Below are 19,092 nucleotides of genomic sequence, written 5' to 3'. Positions count from 1 at the left end.
AAGGAGCAGACAAAAAAGACAGGCAGCCCCTATTAATCCTGCATGTGAAAGATTCTTCCTGGTGAAGAAAGTCATCCATAGTAGTTCATGGCACAAGGAGGATGCAAAATTTCTGGTTTTGTGTACTTTTACTCCAGAGGTCTGGGGTAGTTTTTCATTTCATGGGAGATCAGAGCAAAGGTTCAATGGCCCATTTCAATGGCCCATTTTTAAAAAATCATGTTCTAAGCAATACAAGAGACCAGAAACAACTGATGATTTACAGCAGAGTTTTTCATATTTGGCAACTTTTAAGATGTATGGACTTCAACTTCCAGTGTGGGGGCTCCCCATTGCTAACAGCTGTCAATGGTAGCTAGGAAATTCTAGGAGTTGAAGTCCACATATCTTAATGCTGTAAATTTTTCATGTTTGAAAAACAGATCTACAGGAACTACCTTACCTGGTTGAGTTAGGATTATGTAACTCTCAGAATTCTCAGTCACTATTCCATTTTGTTCAGGGAAATACTGGGAGTCATAATCCCAACCTATCTGGAGACCAGTTCATAGGCAGTTTGTCTGTAGCAGCAATAATACAAAACAAATGTCCCATTTATCCTCCTCAAGAACTTGCATCATTAAAGCTTTAGGGTCCTTCACTTGCTCAAAAGAAGTCCTTCTTAATGTAATATTTGAAGAGGAGGCCCTGACTTTTTTTGGACTACTAGAATTTTGAGAGTATGTTGTGTGCTTTTGCAACCATGGCAGAAATTTTGCCACCATGGTTAGCATGATTACTTGCAAAATACTGATTAGAAGGTAAACTGACTTGCTGCCACTTCTTAGTTATTTTTTTTAAATCCCATTTATATCCCGCCCTTCTCCGAAGACTCAGGGCGGCTTACAATCTAAGAAGCACAAATCAATGTGCTTAGCAATAGCCTTCATTCTATGTATATGCCTGCTTATTAGGGCTTTCGCCCCCCCCCAGTGCATTTTTACAAAGTCAGCTTATTGCCCCCAACAATCTGGGTCCTCATTTTACCTACCTTGGAAGGATGGAAGGCTGAGTCAACCTTGAGCCTGGTGGGGCTCGAACCTGCACTAATTGCAGGCAGCTGGTGTTACTTAAGGAGGCATTAGCCCACTGCTCCACCAAGGCTCTTTTTTATAGTTATATTGTCTGCTAATCCAATTTTAACCACCACCACCCAGCCATATAACCAGTGGTATTTGCAGATGAGGCAGAACAACTAAAACAATATCATGGTGTTGTAACACAAATTCTGGTCTTTATATGTTGTTGTTGCACACATGTGCAAAAAGGATGGAGCTACTGGTATGCTACCATGTTTCTGGTTTCATCCTTCTGATGAAAGCAGCAAATTCCTTCAGACATTCATAAATCCATTTTGTCTTTTTTATTCATTTTTATTTATTGTTAGTAATATTATTTTCTTAGTTATATGGGATCCTGGTGCCATACAATCTTAATGCCAAGGACTAAAATTTTAGTTAAGTATTTTTGAGCATGGCTATTATATCTGGGTTTTAATTGTATTTCATTTTATTATAAGATGCCATGAGTTAGAATAATTTGGTGGCATCTATATAGATAATATACCATCATTATTTTACCTTTGTAAAAATGTTATTAATACCTCAAAGTATTCTTGGGAATAAAGATGAAGCTGGCTGCTACTGTTCCGCTCCATGCCATTGATTTTTAATTTAAGAATCTTTTAGATTCTGGGAGCCAGGAGTTCACAGAGCACCAAGAAAGGTATCTGTAGACACATTAGGATCACACTGCAATCCAAGGAGACATTAAATATTGAAATAATTATGAAAGCCTGCAGCCTGAATTTTGCCCGCTCTCATGTAATCAAAAACAGCTTAAAAAAATCTCTGCCCTAGGTGCACCAGCCTTCAGCAGTGTCCTTGGGACTAGCTGAATAATCACTGCAGTAGAGGTGTCATAGGGACGCGGTGTGGCTCAGTGGGTTAGGACGCTGAGCTTGTCAATCAGAAGGTCGTCAGTTTGGCGGGTCGAATCCCGAGTGCCGCATAACAGAGTGAGCGCCTGTTACTCGTCCCAGCTTTTGCCAACCTAGCAGTTTGAAAGCATGTAAAATAGGGACCACTATGGTGTGAAGGTAACAGCGTTCCGTGCGCCTTTGGTGTCTAGTCATGCCGGTCACATGACCACGGAGACATCCTCGGACAAGCGCTGGCTCTTCGGCTTTGAAACGGAGATGAACACCGGCCGCTAGAGTTGGAAACGACTAGCATGCATGTGCGGGGGAACCTTTACCTTTAGAGGTGTCATACAGAAAGCTACCAGTTCCTGACTGCACAAGGGTATCTTCAGTCTAAAGAATGGCCCTCCTCATTCCCTGTGCTGCCTTTAGAAGAGGGTCAAGCTCTCTATAAGCAAGTCTTTCTAACTGCATAAAAATTATTTCATGCAATGTGTATTAAATTTCTATCCTGACTTTTAATTAAGAAGCTAAAGGTGGCATACATGTCTGTCCATTTCCTCCACAATTACAACACTGTGAGGTAGGTTGAGCATACTCTTATTTCTTTTCTTTTGAGCTGACAGTCAGCAGCTCTTATCTGGCTTCATTGATTTGGCCCAGCTGATTGGCAGAGTCCTTAATAAAGTCTAGTGTATTTTGTTTTGTTATCTCACATACAGTAGACACATGCCCTGCCACACTCAATCCTGCTTGCCCAAGGAATTCCTATGGGTCTACATCCAAACCTTTTAAAGCTTGTGTTTTGCTTCTTGATGTCCCAAAGCAACATAAGGAGACTTGAACTGCCGACAATCTGAGGTAGGTTATCCCTCTACAACAACACCCACCTCAAAGAAATGCAGTCAAAATCAAAAGATGGAACAGCAATGCATTTCCCAATATATGATTTACAATGTTAAGAGACATTTTACTACCCGTCAGCTATCCTTTTTTTCTCCTTCCCAGGAGCAAAAGGCATTCTTTCAATCCTATCCCTTTACATCATCCCGTGAAAGGAGACCGTGAAACAAGAATGGGGACCAAGAACTGATTCTTGCCTATGATGCAGCTATGGTCATGACAGACTACCAAATTTGCAGACAAAAAGGACTTGTAGGTGTCATATAAGACAAACAAAGACCACAGCGACTGTTATTGAAAACAAAGGCTCCAGTGGACACAACTTTTGAGCCTTCCAGCTTTCACCCTTGGTAGAGATAATAAAAACCAACCCTTCCAAAAGAGCCACTTTCTTGGCAATGGTCTCTGGTGGTAGTGATGTCTCTTCCAGAAATCTGCCAAGTAGCAAAGTGACCAGTCAAATGTCGATTCTCAATCATCCAAGTCATGGTGGTCCCAAAGGTGCTCTTTCAAAAGGCAGCTGGACTTTCTTGGTTTTCCCTTGAAGATGTTTTGCTTCTCATCCCAGAAGCTTTCTCAGTTCTGACTGAATGGTGGAGAATGACTGCAGTCCTCATGGTACAACATGAGGAAAAACAATGAAAGTTCAGTTGCCTTTTGAAAAAACACCTTTTTTGACCTGCCAGTTAATCCAGTGTCAAATGCCCTGGGAGCTATTTAGTTGTCCAAAACTATCAGCCCTCTCCCCTCCCCTTGCCATCCTAATTGATCCCATTTTTCATCTAAAATGATCACCATTTGCTCTGACTCTTCTGTAACTCTTTTATTCCAGGACTGCCCTCAAGCATGAGCACAAATATACATGTGCACACATGCTGTGGGCATGGACTGACTGCCACACCCCACAGCAACCAAAAATGCCAGACACTTGGGTTGTCTGGACATCACATTTGAAACTAATTCTGAAATAATAACTCTTAAGAAGATTTGAAGTATTTATCACCTCCAGTGCTTCTCATGGGGAAGTGTTCCTTTCTTTGGAAGATGTCTACTACCTGAGCATTTCTGTATTTTGTGCAACTGTGGGCCATCTAGATGCTTTTGCACTATGCTGAGCATTTGCAGTTTCAGGCAGATCCCTCCCAACTCAGCTTCCTGACAGGCCTTGATTTGTTCTGACCTACATCTGGGGAATGTGGCCCTCAGTGCAGAGAACATTCCATTCCCAGTTACTACACAAAGTGATATGGACAGGCAGTGCTATACTTCAGCCCCTCTGCAGTTGTGCCAGCTCTCACATCACCGAACAGCTTTTGGCCCGGTCTTTGCGGATCTCAGAGTCAGTCAATAAATCTGTCCGTCCAGGCATCTGCGTAATCCGCTTCAGTCCTCGCTTCGAATTGCTACGCTTGAGATGCTTATGAATCCGATTGACTGAGGCCAGTGTGGTCACATGGAAAACATCCCGCACACTATTCTCTGACACTTTGGAAGAGCATTCTACATATGCCACAGCACCCAACTGCCGGGCCAGCATGCTGCCCTGTAAGGGGAAAACACATTGTTGCATTATGCCAGAATCTCATCCACAACCTTTTGTTTTCTTCCCCTCACCCTAGTCTGGTAATTGCTTGTTGCATTGCAATCACCTCCCTTCTCCTCCTCCACATTCTGACAAGTACCTATCACCTCCCCAAACACTGTTACTCCGAGTGTTTCTTTCACAGCTTTTAATTAATTTTAGTACTTTTCCTGGAAGATAGGATACAGGGGGTGTCTTTTAAAAATGGAGCAAGAGGCACTATGTCTAAAAGAGGGAGGGTGTGCAACATGCTAGGATCTGTGGATGTCAAGGTGGGAAAGAAGGTTAAGAACAAGCTAGCACAGCTTTCCCCTTTGGAAGGTTGCAACTGGGATATGGAGCAGAAGATTCTGCTGGTGGAATTAGCAGCAATGGAGCCTCTAGCCCTAGAACTTCATTGTTGGACCTCATATTGTTGTTGTTTCTCCTCTTTCCGTTATCAGTAATTTCAGGAAACTTTTGAATGCACAGAGCTTTGCTCATCTGCATAGGTAGGCCAAGGCAGATTGCAGTATTGCTTTAAAAGGCATCAAGAGAAACTCAGGGGAAAGGGAAGGGAAGGGAAGGGAAGGGAAGGGAAGGGAAGGGAAGGGAAGGGAAGGGAAGGAAAGGAAAGGAAAGGAAAGGAAAGGAAAGGAAAGGAAAGGAAAGGAAAGAAGGAAAGGAAAGGAAAGGAAAGGAAAGGAAAGGAAAGGAAAGGAAAGGAAAGGAAAGGAAAGGAAAGGAAAGGAAAGGAAAGGAAAGGAAAGGAAAGGAAAGGAAAGGAAAGGAAAGGAAGAAAAGAGACACAATTAAAATGGAAGCATTGAAATACCAAAGCAGTAGAAATCTAAATCCAAATAGGGAGCCAAATTAGAACTGTAAAATATAAAATATGGATGAGAGCCCAGTATCAATTAAAATCCATTAGGCTGCCCAAATTACAGGTAGCCTTTGACCACAAATGAGCCCAAAATTTCTGTCAGACATTTGTTAAATGCGTTTTGCCCCATATTAGGACATTTCTTGTCACAGTTGTTAAGTGAATCACTGCAGTTGCTAAGTTAGTAACTTGGTTGTTAAGTGAACCCGGCTTCCCCATTGACTTTGCTTGTCAGAAGGTCACAAAAGGTGATCACATGACCCAGGGACGCTGCAACTGTCATAAATGTGAACCAGTTGCCCAGCTGTCAGGACCCACCCCAAACCACGTCTTAGGACAGGGGTCGGCAACCTCAGCTCTTTTATGACTCGTGGACTTCAACTCCCAGAATTCCTGAGTCAGCATAGCTGGCTCAGGAATTCTGGGAATTGAAGTCCACGAGTCATAAAAGAGCCGAGGTTGCCGACCCCTGTCTTAGGAAGACAAAAACTCTTGGAGTCAGTTCTAGTCCAAAAGGAATCTTTACAAGGACATGCTTGGTTGTGGGAATTCAAGACAGGACTTAGTATTGTTTTACAAATTGAAATTTTATAAAGGGTACCCGGTTCAACCCCCCCTTCCCTCAACCCCATTTTGCCAGCCCCCATCCTTCTACTTCGTGTCATCTCTTTCGTGGGAAAGAAAAAAAAGGAACTTCGAATCTTTATGGTTATTGCCTTCTTCCTCTCCAGAATTAAAAGAAAACACAAGGCAGATACCTTCCTCCCTTTTGATCCCCCCAGTTCAAAAGGTTTCCTTGGTCTTTGAAATAACCTAAGGCAGGCTGAATCCACATATGCTCCTCCTTCCTCCGGAGATGGCAGAATCCATATGGGGGGGTGGTGTTTTAAACATACATTTATGAATGTGATATAAATGGATTCTGACACCAGCATCTGTATTTTGATCACATGACCATGGGGATGCTGCAAAGGTTGTAACTGAAAAATGGTCATAAGTCACTTTATTCAGTGCTGTTGTAACTTTGAACAGTCACTAAACAAACTGTTGTAAGTCAAGGACTACTTATATTATGTCTATTTAGCTACATTAACACTTGGCAGTTCTTTCATAATAAGGTGTTCAATAGAGACATCACAAAATGATTTGGTCTCTTGAGTCAGCCTGATTAATCGTATCAGCAAACTTATATGGCTACTATCAGAACTAGCACAGGTTAAGTTCCAAACTTCCTGCAATATGTGTTCGTGGGGATGTGTATCAGTTCTCTGTCATCCCAGTCCCTCCCCCCGCCCCCCGCTCCAAGGGCAGCAAGTTGAGGCTTAACCAAGGCTAACCCATACTTTAATTAAAGGCAAAATAAACACCTGCTCATGTGTAACAGGGATAAGGCGCTGTTTGGAGAGTTCCCGTAAAGTGTTCAAGTCTGTGCGCATGTCCAGTTTGCAACCCACCAAAACTACTTTGGCACCAGGGCAGAATTCTTGTGTCTCTCCCTGCCACTATAAGAGAAAAAAATATATATAAAGAATTAAATTAAAAATGATTTAATATAATTAGGCAAGGCCACTGGCTCAATTATCCCACCTCATGCCCATATCCCACTTTTTTTTAAACCCCACAGCTGTGTCTCCAGCAAAAAAAAATGGAGATACTAGTTATGAACCTGACCTTTTTACAAGTAGCAACACAATGAAGCTAATAGTAATTTCTATGATGTCAGATTCTGTACACACAAAGACCTCCACTTATGAACAAAACTGAGATTAGAATTTCCATTGCTAAACAAGGCAATTGTTAAATGAGTCGCATCCACTGTTATGACCTTTTTCCCATTGTTAAGCAAATCACTACAATTAAGTGAAGCATGCAGTCAAGCATACCTGGCTTCTCCCATTGACTTTGCTTGTCAGAAGGAGGCTGGGAAGTTCACCAATAGCAATCACACATGGCCCTGGATCACTGCAACCACTGTAAATACATGCTGGAGGCCAAGTGCCAGATTTTTGATCAAACGACCTAGCCTAGGGGATGCTGTGTAAGTCACTTTTCTCAGTGCTGTTGTAACTTTGATAAGGGTCACTATAAAGGCTATAAGTAGTGGTGGGATTCAAATAATTTAACAACCAATTCTCTGCCACAACCCCAGCTAATACCTGGCGGCCTCATCCTCTTTTCTACATGCACCAATTGGGAAACTAGAGAGATGAAGCATCTATTCCTAAGTCCTGCACCTCCTCACCGTGCATGGCGCTCCTCTGGGGCTTTCTTGCTAATAGTGGCACAAACAAGTCAGGTGGCGGTCGCTGGAGAGTTCGAGCCATTAAAGGCTCCTCGAGAAGACAGAGAGGGGGCAGATGCGATGGCAGAAGGTGGGGAACAGGGCAATATTGAGGGAATGATGGGACTGAGGTTGCCATGGATGAGGAAAAGGGAAAAAGAGCCCCAGCCAAGAGGCTGGAGCGGGACGTAGAGATGTCCAGTCAAAGCAAGAGCAAGGAACCCGCGTAGCTGCTCCAAGTGGCTGTGGCTGCACTCGCCTCCTGCTCCTTCTCCTCCCAGTAGTGCTCCAGCCCCCACCTAAAGGGGAGGCGGGAAGGGGAACCATGGCAGTGTAGAGCCCCCTCCAGCATCCGTGGGTGCGTACCTCCCCCGCCACACAGCTTTGGCCCCCGCCTCCTCCAGAAGCACACTGCTGCCTCAGCCTCGAAGGGCCAGATCCTTTCCCATGGGAACCTCCTCCTCCCGGTGGACCAAGCTCAGGGGCAGCCCACAGACAGAGAGGAGGAGAAGGGGCCGGCTGTGGCAGCTCCAGAGGTCCTTTCATGGGGACGGTGTTTAGATGTGTGCCTTCCCTGCACAAAGAGATGTGGCAGTGACTACAGGTATTCCAAGCTCTACAGAGGGGGCAGCGCGGGATTGAATCTGGTACAAAGTGGGAACAAAGGGAATTGGATCGGAACGGTCAGTGTGGGCGTTGTGGCTGAGGACACCACTATCCCTGACAGAAACTCCTATTTTCCTCTGGAGGAAATCCGGTCAAATTTTACTGTATCACTGTTGAAAAGCGAAGGTAGTTTACCTTTGATATTCCCAGAATAATACAAGGAATCCAGAGTAGTGTATCTTTCCCTAGGTGATGTTTCCCACTTTTTTAGTTTCTACGCTGACAGATGATCATAACTGGTTTTCTGAATTCAACAAAAAAAAAAATAGGCATCGGTTCTGCCAAATCGGTGCGAATCAGCTGAATCCCACCACTGGCTATAAGTTAAAGACTAATTGTATCTGGTGTAGGAAACCACTATTCCAGTCATGAGACACGTAAAAGTTGTCAACGTGTGCAAAAACCGAGGATGCTTTCCAAAATTAGACTACAAAGTTTGAGGTAGAGACATGCTCTGTTTTCCTTGTTTTATTTTATTGTGCTTTGCTTTATTGAGCTTCAAAATTGTTTATTTTTTTAGCAAATAAGGGGTTTATTGTACGGATTTCAAACTCGTCACATGACATATTGTGATGTATAATGACATTTATTGCCTTTGTGGAGCTGGGGTGGGCTTGGCCTGCGCGTAACGCACCCGGCCAAGGAGCTGCCAGTTTGACATCCCTGCTTAATGGCAACCCTCCAGTGAGTGGATTTATCAGTGCTATTTTTCCAACATCATTTGCTCTTTTCGTGTTTCTATAACACATTTTGATAATTTTGCAATATTTCAATTTTCTATTATTAATCAGATGTTTAGCATTTCTTGCAATACAGTGTTTTTAAACTACAGTGATACAATTGTGATTTTGAAGGACAGTTCCTCTTTGTCCCCAGGCAATAGGAAAACCTATTTTTCAAAAATAAAATAAGCTCTTCTTAGCTTTCCCATCACATCTTCATCTTCCACCTCAGTGGCACTTTTAGCAATCTCACCTTTTTAAGGACACTGTCCAGAGTTTCAGGACGGCTAATGTCAAAACAGATAAGAACAGCATCTGAATCTGGATAGGCTAATGGACGAACATTGTCATAGTATGTTGAGCCTGCATGAGAAAGACACAGTTTTAACTTAACTATACAGCTAAACATGGTCTTTGTATATTGTACAGCGGATAGGGTGGTTTTTTTTTTCAATCTGAGCATCACATTCTCTTAAAAGTTCCATGAATCACATGCCAGAAAAGGCAGAATTAGAAATACCATACCCTCTCTCTCTTACCATCTCTGTTCAGTGTCTATCCAGGTCATAGTTATCCCAAAGATTCTTTTTCACGAGGCAACTGGACTTTCTTGGTTGTTGTTGTTTTTTTGAAGACATCATCTGAGAAGTGAAACATCTTCAAAGAAAAACAAGAAAGTCCAGTTGCCTTGTGAAAAAGCATCTTTGGGACATCTCTGTTCACACTCATTCATATTCCGGTCTCTCTTTCCCATCCCATCCCCTTCCCTTCCTTTGTTGTCAATTTTCTCTACATTTCACTTTATTCTATCTTCAGCTCTCACTTTATTCTATCTTCAGTTTTTCTCTCTCCTTCTAGGTTGCTTACTCAGTCAAGGTTTGAAATAAACACATGCAAAACACTGTTGCAGGCATTATGTAATTCTAGATATCAAAATATGGGTTTGAAGTTAAGAATTTCATATTCAGGAATATGAACATTTGGCAACCTTAGCATCAGTGTTGGTGTGTATGTGTGTGTTTGCGTGGTTTTTTTTACTTGGTGACTGCCTAGACTAGTTCCACAAGTTTTCTTGGCAAGATTTCAGAAGTGGTTTGCCACTGTTTCCTTCCTAGGGCTGAAAGAGAATGACTGGCTCAAGGTCACCCGGCTACCTTTGCAGGCTAGGGTTTCTCAGTTTCTGGCTTGGTGCCTTTACTACTATACCAAACTCCAGCACCAATTAGCAGCATTAGCTCTTTAAAATATTAGCAGTCTAGCTGGTAGTAGAAATTCCAACATCATCAAGAAAAAGGCAAAATATCCAGATTTTTACATACCCCCCCACCCTGAATGAGAGGTAGCCCTTTTCACTTCCTGCCTATGTTCTTAAAAAGGTTGTGAATGAAGAAAAGGAAAGTACACAGATCAACTTTTTTTGTCATGAGAACTGTCAGATTTATGACTAGGAATGAAGTTGGGAAGCCTTTTACATCCTTATTTTTGCTGGACTATTTTGTCCTTCTTCCTAACTTCTCATTTCCCTTTCTGCAATCAACATACTAGATCAGGGCTTTTCAACCTTTTCACCGATTGTACCATTTTTAGGATATGGCAATATCTGAGTACCATCAGTCACCTAGAAAGGTGTCTGGATTAGCGTGAGGCAAGGACCACGAGAGACAGCAGGCTTGATTCTTGAAGCTTTATTTAGGAAGGGCACCGGACGGGGAAACAGCCGGGGATTCCCTCTATTTATACACAACTTGTCAAACAACTAACCAATCACAACAGCGTGTTCTCCCGCTGTGGCTGCTTTGGCCAATCCGCTGCCAGCAGGCTCTGACAGCTCGGAGCTGTCAACAGCCGCCGCGCCTCCGCGCTCAGCTGGTGGTAGGTCTTTGACAGCCTGGAGCTGTCAGTGGCCGTCGCGCAAGCGTGGTAGGCCGGCATCTTTGACAGCTGTCATTTGCTGCGCATGCGCGGTCAGCTAGCGGCGGCCTTTTGACAGCTGTCACTGTCAGCTGGCCGCCGTGCGTGTGTATTGGGTGGGCAGCAGCCTTTTGACAGTTGTCAACTGTCAACCGGCTGCCGCGCCTTTTTACCTCAGTAGAACTTTAACACGTTGTGCTTTATAACAGTATATACGATATGTAATGGTGTCAAAAACCTGATTACCACCAGTTGAAAAGCCCTGTGCTAGGGGCTTAGATAACAGTAATTTTGTTTCTGTAAAATGAGTTTGATGGGGTTGTGAGACTATTGATAAAACTCTGCAAATACTCTGCAAATTCCAAGTGTCATGTAAGTAATTTATATGTCCATATACTGGATGACATGGAAAAAGCAGCCTGTCTGTTTAGAAAGAGAGCAAATAGCTCAGAGTGGATTCATTGCTTTCCCTTCAGCATACTATATAGGTGAAATACTAACACATACAGCAAGGGGCATAAATTGTTGTTGTTAGCTGCGAAGTCACATCCGACCCATCATGACCCCATGGACAACGTTCCTCCAGGCCTTCCTGTCCTCTACCATCTTCTGGAGTCCATTTAAGCTCACACCTACTGCTTCAGTCACTCCATCCAGCCACCTCATTCTCTGTTATCCCCTTCTTCTCTTGCCCTCAATCTTTCCCAGCATTAGGCTCTTCTCCAGTGAGTCCTTCCTTCTCATTAGGTGGCCAAAATATTTGAGTTTCAAGGGCATAAATTAACTTATTGCAATTATGTATTCCACTGAGATGCAACCCAACAACAATACAAACTGCACACTCCTCTCAGTTGCAGCCTGGAGCATTAAGTGGAAGCCTGAGAAACAGTCCCCCACTATCTAAAGAAATGCAGCCAGTTGAATTTTTCTGAAGCAAGCAAGGGAAGGGGCAGCAAAATGATCCTCCCCAATCTAATTAAAAGAGCTAGTAAATTCACCATGTGTAATTCCACTGTCCACTTGTGAGAGATACAATTAGGAAGATTGGGGCACAGTAGGGAACAAATGACTTCAGAGAAAAAGAAAGAGCGTCACAAATGTTTGCAGCCCCTATGTATTCAACTCAGATGTAATCACTGCCACGCACCAAGATCAGCATTTAGAGACAGCCATAAAGCTTTATTCAAATGGGTCTCTATTGGCTTCAGATGAGGACAGTCAGTGATGGCAGATATCCAACAGCACTAGTGAGGCACAACAGCTAATGGCAGGTGGAACCAGATGTCATTAACAGATGGAGCCACATATTTGGCAAAACCAGGAATCATGACAGATGGAACAGCTTCAAAACTTGGAGTGCAAATGAGAGTTGGGTGTGATACTCTTGACCTATGCAACCCTGGATGCACTTGTTTTGTGCTTGACTTGCAATCCCCATTGTACAGAGATCATGAAAGGGACCGAGCTAAAGATAAAAGCAATATTTTCACCCTAGTTGTACTTTCTCCAATAGCAATTGCACCAAAAAGCAAACCAAAACTATTGATTTTTTTCAAAGAATTATACTTTAAAAAATAATATGAGATAAGAAAAGGGTAGAGCTCATCCCATGACATAATTGTTCAGTTAAAGGTAATGTTTTAAAATTAAAGCTGAAGAAGCTTCTTGGATGAGAAGTGAAACGTCTTCAAGGGGGAAAAACAAAGTCCAGATGCCTTTTGGGGGGAAAAAAAGCACTTTTGGGACCACCATGACCTGGATGACTGAGAATCTTCATAGATGTCTTAAAATTAAATAATTTTAATAGTAGATGATGCTGAGATTATAATCTTTTGCATGCTAAGATTTTCTGTTTGTCCTGATCCTATGTAAAAGTTATATTTTTGCATAATTTTTTGCTCCATTTTATTTCATAGTTACAATGGATTTCTTAAAAATTGTGTCTTTCTGAAACAACTGTTTTTGCTATATAACATCTATAAGAAAAGGATGCTGCTAGATAAAATAGATTACAAGAAACAAGTAATTTTTAAGGCCCTTCTTTTCACACTGCAACAACAAGAAATGAGAATACACAAATTACATCAAATAGTCCATAGTAACGCTTCTGAAGACAAGGTTGTTAAAATGGAATTTCATACAAAATATAAATCTGGCAAGAGTGGAGTTAGAATTGGATAGAATGATATAATATTGTTTTTGCTCCACACTGCCTCTTTCATCCTATCAAAAATAAAATCAGTATGGGTCCTCCCTCCCACCAGATATAGTTTTTACCAACTGTCAAACAGAAAAGCTATAAGCCATCACAACACTGACAGAAAGAAAGCTTAGAACTTGTTCTATCTTGAAATGGATTCTTAGATTTTCTGCAAATGAATTGCAACTTTTCTACAGAACCCAAGAGTGTCTACAAAATTTCTATTCAGTCTTTCTGCATTAAGGCACTTATACCTTCTATTTTGATCAAGTTCTCAGCCAAAATCTTATGTGTTTAATAAAATGATATTAAGAATGAACTAGTCAACATGTCCTCCAAAAATAGAATGCTAACGGTCTTCAAATCTGAATTATTAATTAATTCCCAATTACTTCAATATCACACAGTCACAAATCTGCATGAGCTGTCCTGAAAATAAAAACATAAGATATTTACAAGCTTTGCTCTCCAAAATAAATGTTTTGATCAAGGCTGCATAACACCCCTTCATAAACAAGAGAAACAAATATTTATTTGGCTAAGCTACAACTGCAAATAAGAAACAGAACTTTTCACCTAAAAAAAAAGACCTATGCTTGATTTTTTTCCTCTTTCACATGCTGGACTTTTATAATTAAATCCAAGCTTCAGATATAACCTCTACTTGCAACTTTGGATTTTGTGTAAATTATGAGAAATAAAATAGTGGTGACTAGTACTTTGTTTGCCTTTTGACATAGGACTGGCCACACCCACCATGACACCCATATCAACATGTCCTTAAATTACCAAATAGACTTACTGGTCTGTTGAACATGTATCCATACAAGGACCTCTGTGGGAGACCAGAGTGCAGTATAAGGTCAAGACAGAGGGCCAATTGAAGCCCCCCCCCTTTTTACATGAGGTTGTAAAAAGCAACCACATAAAGAAGGCAGAACCTCAGTTGTATGGCTAGACTGCCATCTTGACTTCTTTTATGGCCCCCTGTAACTGTCCTTGCACACACACTAAATATAGATTTACTTTTGCAGGGCATAGTAGCCTTTTAAGATATTAAGTTCAGAAGAATCTCACTTCAATATCTTACAGAAGCTGCACTTACTAAGAAAAAAACGTTCTCTAGTTTCTCAAAGACTGCAATACATGTAATCAATACTAAACAAAACTGGTAAGTTCTGATACATAAAAGCCCAGTTTCCAATCTTATTACAATGTTTGAATTAAGAACAATTTAATCTGCTAATTTAATGGATGCTATCATCCTCCAGGACCACTTAGTTTTCTTACTGTCCCCTGCCCCTCTTTTTACTAGCTACTATCCATAATCTTCTCCATAGCCTAAGGGATAGAAATTTAATTTCTCAAACAGCAAATTTCCAGGATGCTAAACTTCATCTCTACTATTTTGTGAAGTCTACTTTTAGAACCAAAGGATTAATGTAGTGTTAATAGGCAGTTCTTAGAAAACTGCCTGTTAGCATGATGGTTAAAAGAGAGAAATTTGCAAGGCACTGACTGAACAACTACATAAAGGAAACTTCAGCTAGCAAAGAAAACATCTAAGTGGAGGCAAAAGCAAAGGACTGGGAGGAGAAAATTTTACCTCTCTTCCTATTTTCAACAAGTATTTTGTCACTAGGTATCTTGTCAGGCAGGTGAGAAAGAGATGTGTGTTTAAAAGTATTCCTCCTTCCCTCTCACCGTGGAAAGAGAGAGAGCCATCCAGCTCTTTTTAAGGGTACTAACACCCCACTCCCAAATCTCTACCTTAAAAAAGTGTCAAGTGGGATACAGGCAGTTTTTTGGCCTGTTACCACCTGTGCCTAGACTTCCCAGGATGCCCAATCGACAGGAATCAACAAGAAAGTTTTTCCCTATACAGATAAGTCATTATAGAAAAAATCCACCTGTCAGTTTCTACTAGTAAGGCAGCTGTGCAGAAGTATAGCCCAGCTTAGTTCAGAGCTGACAACTTTAGACGACTTCCTCCCTGCCCATGACCAAAAGCAATAGAAGATTCACCTAGGCCTCAGACCCCACAGCATAGAAGATGCATTGTAGCGTGATCAAGCACAGCCAGTTGGATGGACTTCAAAAATCATTCTGAGATTCCCCTAGTAATGTCATGGCAACCCCTCCTGCAAGAAGACTTCCATTTATAGCCAGAGAAAAACAACCAGGAAGAGCCCTTGTTAATATATGTTTGACTAAAAAATATTGTCACTGTTCACTTACAATTTGTTTTTATAGTCCATTTCTATGCAGTGTTGCTGCTAGCAAAAGTGAATTGAGAGTTGGTTTGTCATATCAACTTTTAGCTGCAGGGGATGAAGTCAAAGATAGAAAAGGATCAAGAAATAGATGGGACATGCATGCCTGGTATCCAACTCTTTTCTTTCATCTCTTTTATTCCAACAAATATCACACACTCTGTACTTTGTTTTCAATTAACAATATAGCTTTTCCCTATTTCTCCTTCTCAGAATGCCAGCCTCTAAGGCATCACTCTGACGACTAATAAATAAGATTAGATTTATTCCTCCCCTAGAAGTGGATATATGGCTTTTTAATCTCCACAGTAATTCTCCAATGCTCTTGATGCCTGCCCCATCCTAAATGCAATGGATCTTTTATCAGACGCAGCAGGTTCCCACGCTCTAAGCTAAATGCTTATGGGCCAAAAGTGGGCAGTCCAATGAGGAAGAATTCCAGTAGCAAAGCTTTTCTCCATGTTTGCAGGTTTTTTAAAAGGATCCAAAATGCTTTTCTAAACAAAGATGTTTTAGCTGCTACTTAATTTCTTCTGAGACAGATCTTGCCTGAGAACTATGATTCTAACCAAGATTCCACTTTCACACCTAATATTTGATTGCAATTATTTGATGACAAAAAAAAACCCTTCTCTTCAGAGGTCTTCTATAACTATTTCACACAGTCTGAGCTTGAAACATTGCATTAACCTTCACCTCACAAATAGAATCTAAAGCAGACAGACCTAGAGTCAACCGTCTGTTCAATAGTTTTTCAAATGGAAAGACAGCTATTGATCTTTGTCTAGGGATGGACTCCTCGCTTCCTTGTGCTTCCTCATTTTACTGGTTCTCAGGAAAAAGCAGCATTTCAGCTTTTTCATCCCAAATTAATAGCTCAACATCATCCAGTTTTGAGGCCTTAATGATACTGTATTTCCCCGAAAATAAGACCCAACCGGAAAATAAGCCCTAGCATAATTTTTCAGGATGTTTGTAATATAAGCCCTTCTCCAAAAATAAGCCCCAGTTAAGATTGTCAACCAGATGGATGCATTTAGTACTGTATTTCTTCCTATCAGGAAAATAAGCCCTAATGCTTCTTTTGGAGCAAACATTAATATAAGACCGGTCTTATTTTCTGGGAAACACGGGTAGGAAGTTGCATTGTGCAGTGGAAAAACAAATTAGTGTCACTCCTGACCACCAAAGTTCTTTCTCAGCCTAGGTTATACATGTAGCTCCAAGTCATTGGAGAAAAGGTGCTATAAAAAGAATAACTAACATCATGATATGCTACTCTAATAACACAGAAAGCAGTTTTCTGCCCATGTAAATCCAATCCTACACAAATAAGATTCCAATTCAGGATTGCCTTGTGATAATAAGAGCAGCAAAATATTATTTCTCCACCTTTACCACATTCACGGACAGTTGTTTGGCAGTCTTTTTGAAGTTGATTTGTTCTTTGCTGAACAGGAATGACCTCAGGAATATTTTCAGGGTTACTGTCTGAAGTGTGAAGAACATTCATACGATCTGGTAAATATGATTGATAAGATCTATTCAGAGATGGACTTTGATTGGCCAGATCCATTTGAGATGCCTGGGACATGGTCTTGTGATATTATCTGGACTGAATTTGAATTTGTGATTCCCAGTGAAATGGATCAGATGCTCCAGCCATTTGTCTCTTGAATTCAGATCCTTTTTGCTCAGGAGGTAACCTACAGTTGCATCCATGGAATGATGTTGGAGAGGGAGGTAGTTCCTCCTGCTTTGGAAGAGACTATAATAGAGAAGAATAGAGCTGAAAAGGACCTTGGAGGTCTTCTAGTCCAGCCCCCTGCTCAAGGAGGAGAACCTATATCATTTCAGACAAGTCACTGTCTACTGTTTTTTTCCCTTTCTTGAAGATGGGAACCACATCAGCCTTTTTCCAATCCTCAGGTGCTTCCCTGGTGCTCCAGGATTTTTTAAAAATATGGCTCAATGGTTCTGAGATAACATCTGCCAGTTTCTTCAGAACTCTGGAATATAATCCATTAGGTCCAGGCCATTTACATTCATCAAGGTCAGATAGGTGTTCTCTTACCATTTTCTTGTTTATTTTAATTTTTGTTTCTAGTTTATCTTTTGCAGTAGTTTTTTTGGTATGTTGGGCTATAATTTCTTTTTGTGTGAAGACTGATGCAAAGAATGAGTTAAGTAGCTCTTCTTTCTCCCTACTGCCTGTTATGTCCTTGCCATCTTCTCTCTTTAGTGGACTTGCAGTTTCCTTTACTTTTTTTCTTGTTATTAATATGTTGAAAGAAACTTTTTTTTTATTATCCTTGATTTCTATTGCAAGTCTTTGTTCATTCTAAGGCTTTGCTTTCCTGATTACATCTTTGCATGTTCTGGCTGTCTGCTGATACTCAGCCTTGGTTATGTGTCGCTCTTTCCATTTTTTGTACTTTAGTCTTTTAGTCTTTCAGTTTGTCAGAGAGTTCTTTCTGCAGCAATGCTATTTTTTCTTGAATTTCTTGTTTTTTCTTTTTCAGTAGTATTGTGCAGGACTGGGCTGCAGAGTTGGTCTCCCAGTTGATATCTGGATAGTTGAAGTCTCCCATTACTACTGTGATATGCTTCCTACATATGTTTGTTAACAGGTTGGCAGAGTTCATCTATTTCTTCTGACTGGTTGGGTGGCCTGTAATGTACACCAATATATACGTAACGTATCCTTTCCCCAAGAAGCAATCAATAAACTCAACAATTCTGGATGTCTAACATCCAGTCTCCAATCTTTCCTTTAAGGTAAGATTGTTAAGATGGTTAGACAGCTCTTTGCAAAATGTCTTGCAGGAAGTAGCCTATCTAGACCTGTTGCAGGCAGGTTTCAGGTTGGATTACAGCACAGGAACAGTACTGCTTGCATTTGTTGATAATCTTTAGTGGAGCCAAGATGGGGTAGTATGCATCCACTCTTATTCTTCTTGATCTCTCAATGACTTTTAGTAACATACATCATGATATCGCTCTGCAGAAGCTGTGAAGATGGGGGACACTATGTTATATTGATTCATCTCTTTCCACTGCAGCTATTAAAATTCAATGTTGATGGGAGATGTGCTCCTCATTTGTGGGATGCCTCAAGTCTTGATGCTTTACCCCTTCCCATTTTAATGTCTACATGAAACTGCTGGATAAGGCCATCTATTGATCTGGCACCCAGAATCAGATGATACTCAATTGTAGATCTCAACTCCAGCCATCATGTGATGCTGTCATTATAATGTCAATGTCTGGAGGCTGTTCAAATCTGAAGGAAGAAACAGATTCAGGCTAAATCCTGGGGAACTGAGTGGCTGGGTCTCCTGGAACTGGGAATAATTCATTTTTGATCTTAAATGGGACTGCACTTCCTCATTTGAGCTGGTATGCAATATGGGAATCACTAAGGACTGTCAGCTTCTGCTCAAAGAATAGCTGGAAGCTATGGACAGAAGGGCCATTGCACAGGTCTATCAAGAGATCCAGTTGTGCCCATTCCTAGAGTGGGACTCTTCAGACAATCACTCAGTTCTAGTCAATTCAAAATGGACTACTGCAATGTGCTGCATGGGGCCTCCCTTGAATGCAGCATGATGGTCGGGCCAGGACAGTGATGGTTGAGGCACAAAATGCCCATGTCTTCTTGTTTCGTGAGCTACACCAGTTACCAGTTTAGCCTCCAGGTGCAATTTACCAATGGGCTTGGTAATTTGAGAG

General features: G+C 41.3%; 2 protein-coding genes across 3 annotated transcripts in view; both read right to left on the bottom strand.

Annotated features, from left to right (window-relative positions):
- PSME3 (proteasome activator subunit 3) overlaps positions 1–19,092 on the bottom strand; it is a 449,122-nt gene that overhangs the window by 119,679 nt on the left and 310,351 nt on the right. The gene's annotated exons all lie outside the window — the stretch shown is intronic.
- The window catches only part of RND2 (Rho family GTPase 2), a 34,065-nt gene continuing 17,813 nt past the window's right edge, over positions 2,841–19,092 (bottom strand). Inside the window, exons 3-5 of one of the 2 annotated variants that reach the window (XM_081345448.1) lie at positions 9,230–9,339; positions 6,675–6,809; positions 2,841–4,406 (exon numbers count right to left, since the gene is read on the bottom strand). In XM_081345448.1, coding sequence (XP_081201574.1) covers positions 4,158–4,406; positions 6,675–6,809; positions 9,230–9,339 — 494 coding nt within the window. In that variant the 3' untranslated portion in view covers positions 2,841–4,157. The remainder of the gene's footprint in view (positions 4,407–6,674; positions 6,810–9,229; positions 9,340–19,092) is intronic. The other variant, XM_081345449.1, reaches the window with a different exon arrangement.

Source organism: Vipera berus (assembly GCF_964194415.1).
Source record: "Vipera berus genome assembly, chromosome: Z".
Classification (NCBI taxonomy): Eukaryota; Metazoa; Chordata; class Lepidosauria; order Squamata; family Viperidae; genus Vipera; species Vipera berus.
Note: the sequence above shows the minus strand (reverse complement) of the source record. Positions and strands in the feature narration are given on the sequence as shown.